Genomic DNA, 13,097 nt, shown 5'->3' with positions numbered 1-13,097 from the left:
CATTTAATTTTATGAGTTAAATCTTAGCACTATTAAGAATAAATATTAAGAAAAAAAATAAATATTAAGAATATATATTGGTTAAGATTAAGAATATTTTTTTATTACCTTTTAAAAAAAGAATATTTTTTATTACCTTGAATAATGATAGACATCAATGAAATTAATTACAAATAATTACAAATATTTCCTTATTAAAGAATTAAATTTAATTAAGGAAAAACTTAGTGTATTTCCTTATTTAATTTCAAGTTTTAAGTTCATCGGCAGTTAATTCCCGAGGTTTTCCTCAGCAGTTAACTGCAGCCGAAGTTCTAATTCATCAGTAATTAACTGTCGAGGGGGCAAAAACGTAAATTACTCGTGTGCCATAGCCTTATCAAATGTGGGAACATCAATTCTCATTTATGAAATAATTATTAACCCAAAATAACTAATTTTTTCTTTTAAAGAAAATAGCATATCAATTTTATTTTATTTTTTTTATGAATCTCAATTTTTTATTTTTTTTTTATGAATCTCAATTTTTTATTTAAGTTCTTATAAAATTATTAATTCTTTTTTTTTTTCTTCATAAAATCATGTACCGTTTGGATTGAGCTTAATTTATGCTTATGAAAAATAGTTTATACAATTAAAGAAGTTTTTATGTTAATTTACAAGTTTTCACTAACGAACATTGTATGTTCATGAGTTTTTTTCATATACTACATTAACAAACTTATAAATTATACATAAAAATTTATTTATTTAATAAATTGTTTTGCATAAACATTAATATAAGTCAATCCAAACAGGCTTCATAAAACTTGAGAAAATGCCAAAAGACATGACAAAAAATTTCTCTGAAATTGCACGAACCATTCCTCTTTGTAATTAATCTTGTTAGACGGTAATGCTTTGGCATTTGGCACTTGATCTTATAATGGATAGGAGTTCATTTCCAGATATTGTGTTCTTATAAAAGGAAATATTATTTCATGGAAAAGAAAAAAAACACCATTGTTTTATTTATTTATTTTTTTGAATGGCAAAAACATGGGAAACAACTTGAAAGTACAAAAAGAATCAGATAAAGACAAACAGAAATCCAGCACCAGTGGTGCACGGGATACAACCAAAAGGCACAATAACACGAGTAAAAATGCGAAAAAAGAGAGCACAAAACAAAACCCCAAAAAGACACCACAAAAATCGGCCCCCTAAACACAACAACCAGCCCCTCAAGGAAAAACAAGCTGCCAAGCAAAACCGAGCAGGGGCCACCAGCCAAAACACCCCACAAAGCCACCGCGCCGCACACACAACACCTCAGACCCTATTGATACCAGCACATGATAGGTTGCACCTCTCACTCGTATAAGGAGCAGAGACACGCAAAGCTCTTAGCTTGGAACCACTTCCAAGAGACGAACTTCACCCGATCCACAATCAACTCGACATAATGAGTCCCTCCAGCAAAGACCAAATCATTACGGAAGTTCTAGAAAGACCACACAATAGCAAGCCAAACTAAAAGTAAACCTCGACCAACTCTATTATTATACCCCAAACTAAGGAAACCCTAAAAATGGCCTAAAATAGACGAATGAGGAACTAAATCCCATCCCAACCACCTAGCTATGGAATACCAAATAGGGGTAACAATGATACACTAAAAAAAAAGGTGAGTCGTCGACTCTTCAAACACCCCACAAAAAGCACACAACGCACTACCCTGATCCACTAAGATCCTTCTCCTAAGAAGATTGAGGCGAGTAGGCACCCTATCCTGAAGAAGCTTCCAAGCGAAGGTAGCCACCTTACTAGGAAATTTTGACTTCCAAACCTTGGATAAAGATAAGACCAAAGACTGATTAAGAGAGTTATCATATGAAAGGACACGAGAGAGCTGACCATAAGCCGACTTAACCGAGTAGACGCCCGACGAGTCAAGGTTCCACTTCCACATATCAGAGGAGTTGAGAGACACCTTGCCTTCCACCGCTTGCACCAATTGCTTTATCTAATGTGAAGGTTGAATACCATATTATGGTAGCTAGGGATGGGCATGGTTCATTTCAGGATGAAAACTGAACCGAACTGAAATGTTTGTTAAATTTAAAATAACTGAACCGAACAAAATTATTTGTATTTTGAACTGAACTTAATTGTCCATATTTCATATTTAAATCATAAATGTGCAAATAATTATGTGTTGGACTAATCCATACATGGCTATTATTTGGCTTCAATTGTGTGAGAAATGGGTTCTCTACAATTTACACATGAGAAACTAATGTATGATCTTTCAACATTCAATTTCATTTTATCTATATTACTAATGCATTTCTATCTCTTGATGAATAATGATAAATCACATTTTACTCTCTAACGTGTGATTCTTGATTTCAATTTCTATGTTGTCAGCAAGAACCCACAATCACATAATTGAAGATCGGGAGCCATTCTATCTTGATTGAACAGTCTGATTTCAATTTGAATATTTTAAAATATAAAATAAATAAATCTACATATTTTTTGAATTGTCCGATCAAAATCAGACGATCTAGATTATCCTAAATGCATTTTATTTTTTATTTTATTTTTGGTACAAGACTACGGACTTTTGTTAACTATAATGAACGAGTTTAGCAAATTATATATTCAATTGTATTTTTGTTAGTAGACGGTGCGATTGGCCCTCTTCTGATTAAACTTTTTTTAAACATTTACGTCCCTCTTTTGGATGTCAAAATTATTATGAGGACATTTTAGTGTTGGAAAATAAGTGATGCATAGAGATATCTATGTGGCCGACAATAACATCCTCCCCACAAATGCCATAATCATTTTCTTTTTTGGATTCTGGGGTCCTCTTTTACTATTATTCTGATTATTAGATTACATTAGAGAAACCTTAGGATCCACACATTCCAACATCAACCTTATTCTTATTCCAATGTTTGTTATGTTGTTTTAATATGTGATTAACGTGTGTTCGTGTTTTTGATTCATTCTACGTTGTTCTGAGAATTTTTTTAATCACCCTTTTGGACCCTTTATAGGAAAGTTTGATATTTTCAGCAAATCTGGGTCAATCTTGATTTTGCTATTTTTTGGGTGTGATTTCAATGGGGTGTTTTGATGAGGTGTGTTACAATGGTGAGCTTGAAAATGGAGTGAGTTTGTTTGGGTGTAGTGAGGTTGAAGATGAGGCTAATACAGTTGCTATTGAAGATGCTGTGAAGATTCTTTTGTTGGGTCTTGGTGAAGATATTAATAGGGAAGGTCTTAGGAAGACACCACATCGTGTTGCAAAGGCTCTACGTGAAGGAACTAGAGGTGATTTTTGTTTGGTCTTTTGAAGTTTGTAGTGAATTTGATTTGAATCATTGTAGTTTTGTTGATGTTTCTCTTATGAGATATGTTTAGTTAACAACTTAGTATATTAGTTGTTTAAAAGTTTGGTATAAGATTTCTTTCAAGTGGTTGGATTGTAATGTTTTGAATTAAGCATTGATGTTTATTTTTTATGGGAGTTATACTTTTTCAACTTTATCTAGAGATTAATGAGTTGGACAGAAATATAGTATATGATAGAACATTATGGTTGTTTGTTCCATGGAGCTGACCCCACTTAGTGGGATAAGGCTTGGTTGATGTTGTATAGTTTTTCAACTTTCCTGCAGAATATAATTGTGTATGGTTCAATATCTAAATTGGATAGGAAGTTGTTCATGTTAGTGGGATGGGATGGATATAGGTACTGCTTATTAATCTTTCAACCTTTTTAGGGAAGTTTGAATATTTTCAATTGAGACGAAAAAAATGATTGTAGTCAAGGAAATTTGTGTGATTTATTGGATAATTATAGTATGTGATTATTGCATGGAGAGATGTTCTGAGGAAACTAGTCATTTGTTCTTCTTTACAAAAATATTCGATCAACAGGGTAGTTCAATCCAATCAAGGCTGTTTGTAGATGCATTTTCTTTTTGTACCTTGTGTTGAGTATTGGCTCTTAATGATAAGTGAGCAGTTCCATCGATGTATTTAAGTGAGATAGAAAGAGGAATAGTTTAGCATCCGATTTCTTTCTCTTGTTTCTGTTTCTATGTTTTTTTCCTAACATATTAGCCCAATAATTTGCTCTCTTGTTTTGCATGTTTGATTCACATAGTTTCTTGCATACTATTGTTGCTAATCTTGAAGGAATTGATCCTTTTCCAGGTTATAGACAAAAAGTGAAGGACATTGTTGAAGGTGCTTTATTTCCTGAAGCTGGCATAGATAATAATAAAATCGGTCATGCTGGTGGTGCAGGCGGACTTGTGATTGTCCGAGACATTGACCTCTATTCCTACTGTGAATCTTGTTTGCTACCTTTCCAAGTCAAATGTCATGTCGGTTACGTCCCTTCTGGCCAAAGAGTTGTTGGATTAAGCAAGCTCTCTCGTGTCGCCGAAGTATTTGCTAAACGACTTCAAGAGCCTCAGCGTCTGGCAGACGAAGTGTGTTCAGCTTTACAACAGGGAATTCAACCAGCAGGGGTTGCCGTCGTACTTCAGTGTACACATATTCACTTTCCTGACATAGAAACAATCTTTCTAGAATCAAGCCTAAAAGGTGGGGCGAAGATACATGTTTCGTCAGGTTCTGGCGTCTTTGAAAACAAAAACGCAGACGTATGGGCTGATTTCTTTTATCTTATTAAATCTAGAGGCATTGATATGGAAAATATTCATGCTCAGGGATTGCCCGACCAATGCTGGTGTCCATCTCTCTCCACCAAAGTTTCCTCCAAAACGGGATCGATCAATCCGGCAATGGTCACCGCAGTGTTTTCAATTCTAAAATCTTTGGGAGAAGATTCGGTTAGGAAGGAGCTTGCAGGGACTCCTAATCGTTTCGTGAAATGGCTGTTGAACTTCCAAAGCATTGACATGGATGTGAAGCTGAATGGCTCCGTTTGTGGCGGGATAAAACCTTTGAATGCTGCTGGCGAGGTGGTAAATAATGATAAACAAATATACACCGAGTTGAACTTGCCGTTTTGGTCACAATGTGAGCATCATATACTTCCATTTCACGGCGTTGTTCACATAGGATATTTCCTTTCAGAAGGATTCAGTCCGATTGGAAAATCACTCTTACAGTCGATAGTACATTTTTATGGTTTCAAGCTCCAAGTTCAGGAAAGGCTTACAAAGCAAATAGCAGAAACCATATCACCTCTTTTAGGTGGAAATGTAATAGTAGTTGTAGAGGCAAGTCACACATGCATGATTTCTAGGGGAATTGAAAAGTTTGGAAGCAGTACAGCTACCATTGCTGTGTTGGGATGCTTTTCAACTGACATTGCTTCTAGGATCTTATTCTTGCAAAGCATTGCAAATGCTACATCTTCTGGAGGGTGATTATAATTCTTCTTGGATTGGATCACATTTGCAATGATTTATTGCATTCGTTCTCTGCAATTTTTGAAGGTTTTATAACCACCAATGCAGCAGTCTACACACACATCGATAAAGTCAGAAGGCATCTTTTCACAAATAAAATCATTACATTTTGAAGTCCAATTCTACTTACCTCCCGATTAATCTCTGAATTACCATGACTCCTTTTTCTGAGAACCGGAGTGTCAAGTAAAAAAGAATCCACCAAGTTTTGTTTTGGTGACACAGGCTTACACCAAGTTTTGTCTTCTCACTTTTTATTTGATCATCAAATACTATAAACCACCTCAGAGAAATTCAGGGGGTTAGTCACTTTGTCAAGATTTACATGATGGCAGACTCTTGTATTAGTCGGTCCTCAGAAAATTTCCCTATTTAATTTACAAAGGTTGGTACTTGTTTTGATTGTTTTGTGTAATGTAAAGGTTTTGTTGATGTGTTTGCAAATGTTTGACTGCCATGGAAATTGAGTGATCGAATGGATCACCATAGCTTCTACCAGTTTTGAATTGATGGTTATATTAAGTGTGATAATTCTTTTACTTATATGTTGCTTCTCCTTTATAGTCTTCTTCTCTATAGCAATAATTTAGATTTTGAACTCATGTTGTATAACTCAGATGATGACCATTTATAAGCAAATCTATTGACCTAATGTGTGTTGGAGAATCATTGTTATGGGATTTTACATATTTATTACTTTATAGGTCCATCCTTATTCATAACTTTCCACAATATGTCTAGAAATTTCAACTGTTTCTGCATTGTGATTTCTGGACATTTCCTTCTAGTAAAAGTGTACCACTATTGATTTTCGACCGTGGTAATTAGTGATTTTAGCTACTGCAGTATTTCCAATAAGCTTTGTTTGCGAGTTTGGAGGGGAAGGGATGAGAGGGTTTTGGAAAAAAGAAATGAGCAAGTGAAAGAAATAAATTTTTTTGAGAGGGAATGACTTTGGAGGATTTATTTTTCTTCATAGTACAAAATCTCACATTTGGGAGCAGGATTTTAGAGGGTTTATACAAATTATGCCAATTCAATATATGTTATACTAATATTCTTAAAATTAAAAATATATTAATCATAAGCATTAACGGAAACCCTTTTTTTGTGAAATTCACCGTCAATCTAACCAGACACTTGTTTGTTCAAATTCATTCTGTCAACAATTTCATATAATTCTTCTCAAGAGAAATTTATAACATCTTCAAGTGGAAGAACAACATATTGGATGACATTATCATCTCAAAATATGATAGTATGCTTTAACTTAAGAGCTTTTATTGAAACCCTTTTTAACACATATATACTGCTACCCTTTACATTTTATACAAACAAAATTTATGAACATAAACAAAATATGCTAGTGGTGGGTTGCCAACAATTGACCACACAGCTACATTAGATTCAAACACTTAAAGCTTTTTGCAAACCAGCAGCATATTGTCTTGCCCATTGATCATAGTGAAGAATTTCTTCAAGTGTTGGAGATGTTACCAATTCTTTTTGATGTTCATTACATGTTAGCTCTGCAATCTTGAAAATATCTAGATAGCTTATCCTGATGAGAGAAAAATAGAAAGTAACTAAGATGTTCAATCAACAAAAATGCAGTAGAATTCTCAACGCAGAATTGCTATGGAAAGTAACTAAGATTATACTTACTTTTCTGCAACAAACAGTTCGACAGCTATCTCGTTTGCAGCACTAAGAACTCCGGTCATGGTGCCTCCAGCACGTCCGGCAGCATAGCAAAGATTCACTGATGGAAACTTCTTAGTGTCTGGAGCTTGAAATGTTAGAGTACCATACCTGATCCATCAGAATATATTTAAATAAAACTTTGAATAAGTTGAAATATTTGCAAAAGTATGCCACTCTCAAACAGTCTTACAAGTGCATATGTCAGCAGATAAGCTCAAATAAGTCAATCTAGCTACGATTATTCCTATTGTTTCTCAGTGATTTAAGCCATCTACGATATAGTATAAATATGAAACAAGGAGAATCGATTGTACTTGGTAAGATCAAGGCGAGGCCAAGTAATTTCAGAACAATAGACTCTTTCTGGCCATGACAAAGTATAAAGGAGTGGCAACCGCATGTCAGGTAATCCCAACTGTGCAATAACAGAAGAATCCTGCAAATAACAACAACAAAAATATCATTTTGTAATAAATCTGTATATTAACTTTGTATATTAAGTAACAACATTGAACACATTATATTGTAAAAAAGGTTAAACCTGTGTTTCAACTAATGAATGTATGATAGATTGTGGATGAATAACAATCTCAATATCATCATATTCTGCTCCAAACAAGTAATGTGCTTCAATTACTTCTAAACCCTGCCAAGAAGGAAAAACAAAAACAAAACATTTTATATAACTAAGAACATATCATTAAATAGATTTTGCAAGAAAATACTTTTCATCGAAAAAAAATTATTGTAGCATGAACTAAGTTACCTTATTGAAAAGGGTAGCAGAATCAATTGTTATCTTTCTTCCCAAACTCCAAATGGGATGCTTTAATGCATCCTTAAGCTTAATGTCTTTCATCTTTTCAGCAGGCCACTCTCTGTCAATGATACCGACCATATTAGCATTTGTCGATTGATAATTCAGGTCAGCTATGTAGATTCTAGAAGCTTCCTGTTGTATATTTTCAATACTCTTTTTGAACTACGTTTTCATACCTGAAAGCACCTCCAGAACCAGTTAATTGGATTTTCCTAAGTGCACCCTTTGGCAACCCTTGGATACACTGTGTAGAGGAAATTCCATAAGCATCAGTGATCAATTATCAGCAGAAAGAGTTTATGCAAATGATGATGGACTTAGAATACCTGAAAAATGGCAGAATGTTCTGAATCTGCCGGAAGAATTTTGATGTTATTCTTGTGAGCAAGAGGAAGAACAAAAGCGCCTCCAGCAATCATTGTCTCTTTGTTAGCTAATGCTATGTCTTTCCCTGCTTCAATCGCCGCCACTGTTGGCTGTGGAAAATAATAATAACAATAGGATGCATCATTATGCTAAGTTATATCCAATAAACTTTTTTTAGTTCTAGAGTTTTAACCTCTTGTATCATATAAATATGTTACATAAACCACTATGAGCATGAAGTCATGAACATATATACCTTGATTAGCATCACACGATTATTATCTAGCTTGAGAATGACATTGTAATTGTAAATACAGTTGTGTTACATAAAGTTGTAGCAAAAGTTTTTCTAGACTTAGCCATATTGGTTAAATATGATCTGAAGTTTACCTTCAATCCTGCACAACCAACTATTCCTGTAACTACTGTGGCGGCATCAGGGTGACGAGCAACCTGAAAGAAAAAATTAATACTGCTCAGAAAAGGAAAAAACAACGGTGGGTCTATAAGCTAATCATATATAATATGAAACAGATGAAAATTTTCACCTCAATGACTCCTTGCTCCCCAGGGATGATTTCAGGTTTGTGATCAATACCAGCCAAAGCCTCTTTGAGCTCATCGATTTTAGACTCATCTCTAAGAGCTACTAACTCAGGCTTAAATATCCTTACCTGCACAATATTAAAAACTAGGAAAATGAGATATACACGAAACCGATGTAGTACCAACACCTTAGATTAAAAATATGTATGGTATCCAACATGTGTCAGTGTCCAACACGACACTGACACATTACATCGAGTTATTTCATTTTCTCAACTGATTACTTATGTTGACGTTTTAGTATCATGATCGATATTTGTGCTTGTATTAGTGCTTCATAGAGAGAAATCAACCATATAGGTAACTTTGGTTTTTTAACAACATATAAATCCTTTTCTTATCCTAGTATTGATTCATTAGATTATTCACAGATTATGAAGAAATGCAAAGTGGAAGATGGAACAAATACATGCTAAAAAACAATCTGTTGAACCTAAGCCATCCTTAAGAGCTGATAGAAATAAGTTGAAAATAGCTTATGGAAATGTAATAAAAAGTGTAGGAATAATTTATACATTCATTCTTATAAGATAAGTTTTATTACATGTTTGGAGTAAGGTAATTGTTACCTGTTCAGCAAGAAGAGTAACATTTGAACCAGCTGCAAGCCCCACAACTCTAAATCTTTCTGGAAACTCTGCCACTATATTCAGTGTCTGCAAATTTAAGTAAGAGGAATTTTTAAAACAAAAAAATTCTTTCATTTCAAATATTTGGTATGTAAATCTTTGATTATTAATATGGTATGTTTAAAGACATGTGTGTTACAAATCCATGAACAAGGACAACCTTAATACTACAAATTAAATAATAAAAAATAGCTGTATCAGTTTTAAGTTACAAAGATATTTTTCAATAAAAAAATGTTAAAGATATTTTTAGGTGTTTATAGGAATTTAGTTGAACTTACCTTACCTTATTAAGTAAACAAACCTCATAAACATAATATAACAATGAGTGCTAACAACACACTTTATAACACATGTTTTAACATTCTTTTTAATTGGTTAAAATTCGGATAGATCTGACCAAATTATATGGGTCTCATTTAAACTGTGTGATTAGTGTGAATTTTAATCTATAAAAAATCGTACTTGGAAAAATGTGTTGTTAACATTGTTTCTTTAATCTTGTAAAATAATCTATCTGGTTCTATTTATATAAAAAAAAATTGGGTCAACAAAAATTGATGTACCTGGTTAATAAATTATACCAGTTACATTAACTTTTGTTAATTGAAATCTCTCTTGTAAATAGGATCGGAGGGAGTAAGATATAAAGTGGGACAATATTTTTTTTACTAAAATATCACATTGTTGATAGAGAAACTGACATAAAAGGAAAAGAAAATGTCATGTTTATTGATGCATGAAAGTTATACCTGAGTTCCAATTGAACCAGTTGAACCTAAGACAGAGATGGGTTTTGGTCCATCCCATGTTTTAAAATCACTAGGTTCAGGAATAGCTGTTCCAGGCCAAGCTGGTTGTGGTGAGTGTGCTGCTGAGCAATAAACTCTTCTCTTTACTACTTTTGTGTCACCCTCTTTTCTCTTCAATGCAAAGCTACCTGATCAAACCATAATCAAACTCAACTTAACTATAGCTAAGTAAATTACAAACTAAGCACAAATTGGCATCAAACTATGACCAAAACATTTGATTTTAGTGTATAAAAAAAATATATCCACACTTTTGGTCCCCCAATGGGAGGCAACCACATAATTTTTTTTTTTAACACTTCTACAAAACTAAACACTAACTACTAAGTGTATATTTGGTATCACGGTGTCGGTCGATATGTCAGAATCAAGGTGATTTGCCATGATTTTACAGAAGTTACAAAGTGTATCTTTTGAAAAATCATGATGGGTCATCGTGATTTTGGTATGGCCACCGTGATGCCAAATATAGGTCAAGTTGAATCTCATATGATCCATAGATTTTAGATAACTTATTATAGATAAAATTTTGACAAAATATGATGTGATGAACTCTATGAAAAATGGGTACTTCAAAAGTCATGTATTCGTACTCGATACTTATCGGATACTCATGGCTATTTTTCCTATTATATTGTATACTTTTTTCTCTATTTTTTTATATATATCACGTCCCTTTTTTATTATATAAAAATATCTTTTGCCTATCAACGTATGTTGATCCAGTTGATAATAGGATGGTTCATATTGCCCAAAAACGTGAGTTCAACTCTTGTTGTTAGCGTTGGGATCTTGTTAGTGGGTTTGTAAATATCATCGTTAGCTACCTCCGAATCTTGAAAAATACTGTCTTTAGCGAACCTTGAAATCTTGAACAATACAACCTTGAAATCCGACTCATCTCTAAACTATTTTTCATATATATATATATATATATATATATATATATATATATATATATATATATATATATATATATATATATATATATATATATATTCTAGCTTTATTTTTCGTATGAACGACGTTTTCTCATATTTTTAGGTTAAATGCTATATTTACTAAAAGAAGTTTCCTCGTATAATTTTTTTTGTGCAAAGAGGGTATCTTGTGCGTGCGCAATTACAGAGATTAATCCCTTGAATCTTGTAGGACCCAAATTATGTTCCTCGTATTAATTTTAACATACACGTACCATAATTTTTCTAGAAATCTTGCATCTTGTATTCGTACTCGGGTGCCATATCTCTATCCATGCAGCTTATAGGAAGTAGTATAACTTATTTTTAATTTTATAGCTAAGTACAACACACTCTATGTAGATAACACATAAATAAATAAATATATAAATAAAAAAAAGGTAGCGGATTACTAATTAATCTCTTACTTTTTATAAACCTTAGTCTCTTTTTCTTCTTAAAAAAATCATACCTTTATTAATGTTTTTTTTCCTGTGATGTTATGATAGTATTGCTGATTGGAAAAAGAATAATATAAGTATTTTTAATCCAGTTAATTCAACAAATGAATTTCTAACACAAGTTTTTTTTTTTCTTCTTGAGGAAATATATAGCACAAGTTATGGTAAAATAATAATAATTTATAAGTAAGGAAGTTAACACAAATATATGTTACAGAAAAGAGGAAGCTCTTATCATGAATATTATCATTTTTTATGACCGGATCATGATAATGATTATTTTATTTTTATTATTATTATTATTATCATTATTATTTATTTATCAACCATATATGTACGTGCATGATAAGACAGAGACATGAGAGAAGAACCTGGAAGTTTTGTGGGGGTGATAACTGGGTTGATGATATCAGAGAAAAATGAGGGTTTCACTTGAGCTGGGGAGGGCAAATTCAAAGCCATGATCAACGAATATTTAGCCAAATAAAAAAAAAAATTGATCAACGAATTAAATAGTTGAATCAGCCACTCAATTTACACTGACAAGAAAATGAACCAATGAGAGTATTTATAAGCAATCCAATTATGTACCTAGTCAGAAATATTAAAAGGTGACAAATTAAGTGAAAAAATAATTGCCACAATTTATATGTGTGGTCTTTGAAATGATAAGGATAATATTATTGCAGACCTTTGGGAATTTTTTTGTTAATTAAGGTTCTTATTTATTGGTAGTTTTTTTATTTTTGAAAGTATTTATTGGTACACTTGTTTAGTTCCTATGAACCCAACAAAAATGGATAATGGAACCAAGATCTAGAAGCAACCGTAAATTGGGTCCCAATGAATAACCGGTACTCGTTGTTAGATCCTTATAAATCAAGAAATGAAGATTAGGTCTTCTCAAGTGATGAAACTTCCACTTCCATAATGCTAATTGATTGATATTAACCACACAACAGATACTGAAAGGCAACGTTTTAAAAGTATTCTTATTTTCTTGTGCATAATTCATGTGGTCCCCAAATTTATATGACTTTGCTCATAGATATGTGTTTGAAATCAAATGTTTTTTTCCAAAATAATACTATGATACTAGTATGTTAATTATGTGAAATTCTAGGGCCTATGAGATAAGTATGCATTCATGTATCAGCTTTGTGGGGATGACCAGGCCGGATCTTGGGGAGTGTAAGAAGCTATATTGAACTGGGCTTTTAAAAATAATGGGCCTAAAAAAATTATAATATCCACCCCCTTAAATTAAAAAATTGCATGTTACTCTTTTTTCTTCTTCAG

The 13,097-nt window shown here is 32.8% G+C and overlaps 2 protein-coding genes across 2 annotated transcripts; one reads left to right on the top strand and one right to left on the bottom strand.

The window, feature by feature from the left end:
* The first annotated feature begins 2,732 nt into the window (after window positions 1-2,732).
* Window positions 2,733-6,107, top strand: LOC25500271 (GTP cyclohydrolase 1). The gene is made up of 2 exons (XM_013588641.3): window positions 2,733-3,324; window positions 4,213-6,107. The coding sequence occupies exons 1-2, from the start codon at window positions 3,114-3,116 to the stop codon at window positions 5,397-5,399; spliced, it is 1,398 nt and encodes a 465-aa protein (XP_013444095.1). The 5' UTR covers window positions 2,733-3,113; the 3' UTR covers window positions 5,400-6,107.
* Window positions 6,108-6,584: 477 nt separating this feature from the next.
* On the bottom strand, window positions 6,585-12,351 carry LOC25500270 (1-deoxy-D-xylulose 5-phosphate reductoisomerase, chloroplastic). Its single transcript, XM_013588639.3, has 12 exons — window positions 12,170-12,351; window positions 10,319-10,506; window positions 9,507-9,593; window positions 8,880-9,005; window positions 8,722-8,784; window positions 8,292-8,441; window positions 8,142-8,209; window positions 7,912-8,023; window positions 7,687-7,791; window positions 7,460-7,581; window positions 7,107-7,253; window positions 6,585-7,002 (listed from the first exon to the last, which is right to left on the bottom strand). The coding sequence occupies exons 1-12, from the start codon at window positions 12,258-12,260 to the stop codon at window positions 6,849-6,851; spliced, it is 1,413 nt and encodes a 470-aa protein (XP_013444093.1). The 5' UTR covers window positions 12,261-12,351; the 3' UTR covers window positions 6,585-6,848.
* Window positions 12,352-13,097: the final 746 nt, after the last annotated feature.

This window comes from Medicago truncatula, chromosome 8, assembly GCF_003473485.1.
Source record: "Medicago truncatula cultivar Jemalong A17 chromosome 8, MtrunA17r5.0-ANR, whole genome shotgun sequence".
Taxonomy (NCBI): Eukaryota; Viridiplantae; Streptophyta; class Magnoliopsida; order Fabales; family Fabaceae; genus Medicago; species Medicago truncatula.
This window is presented reverse-complemented; position numbering and strand designations above follow the sequence as displayed.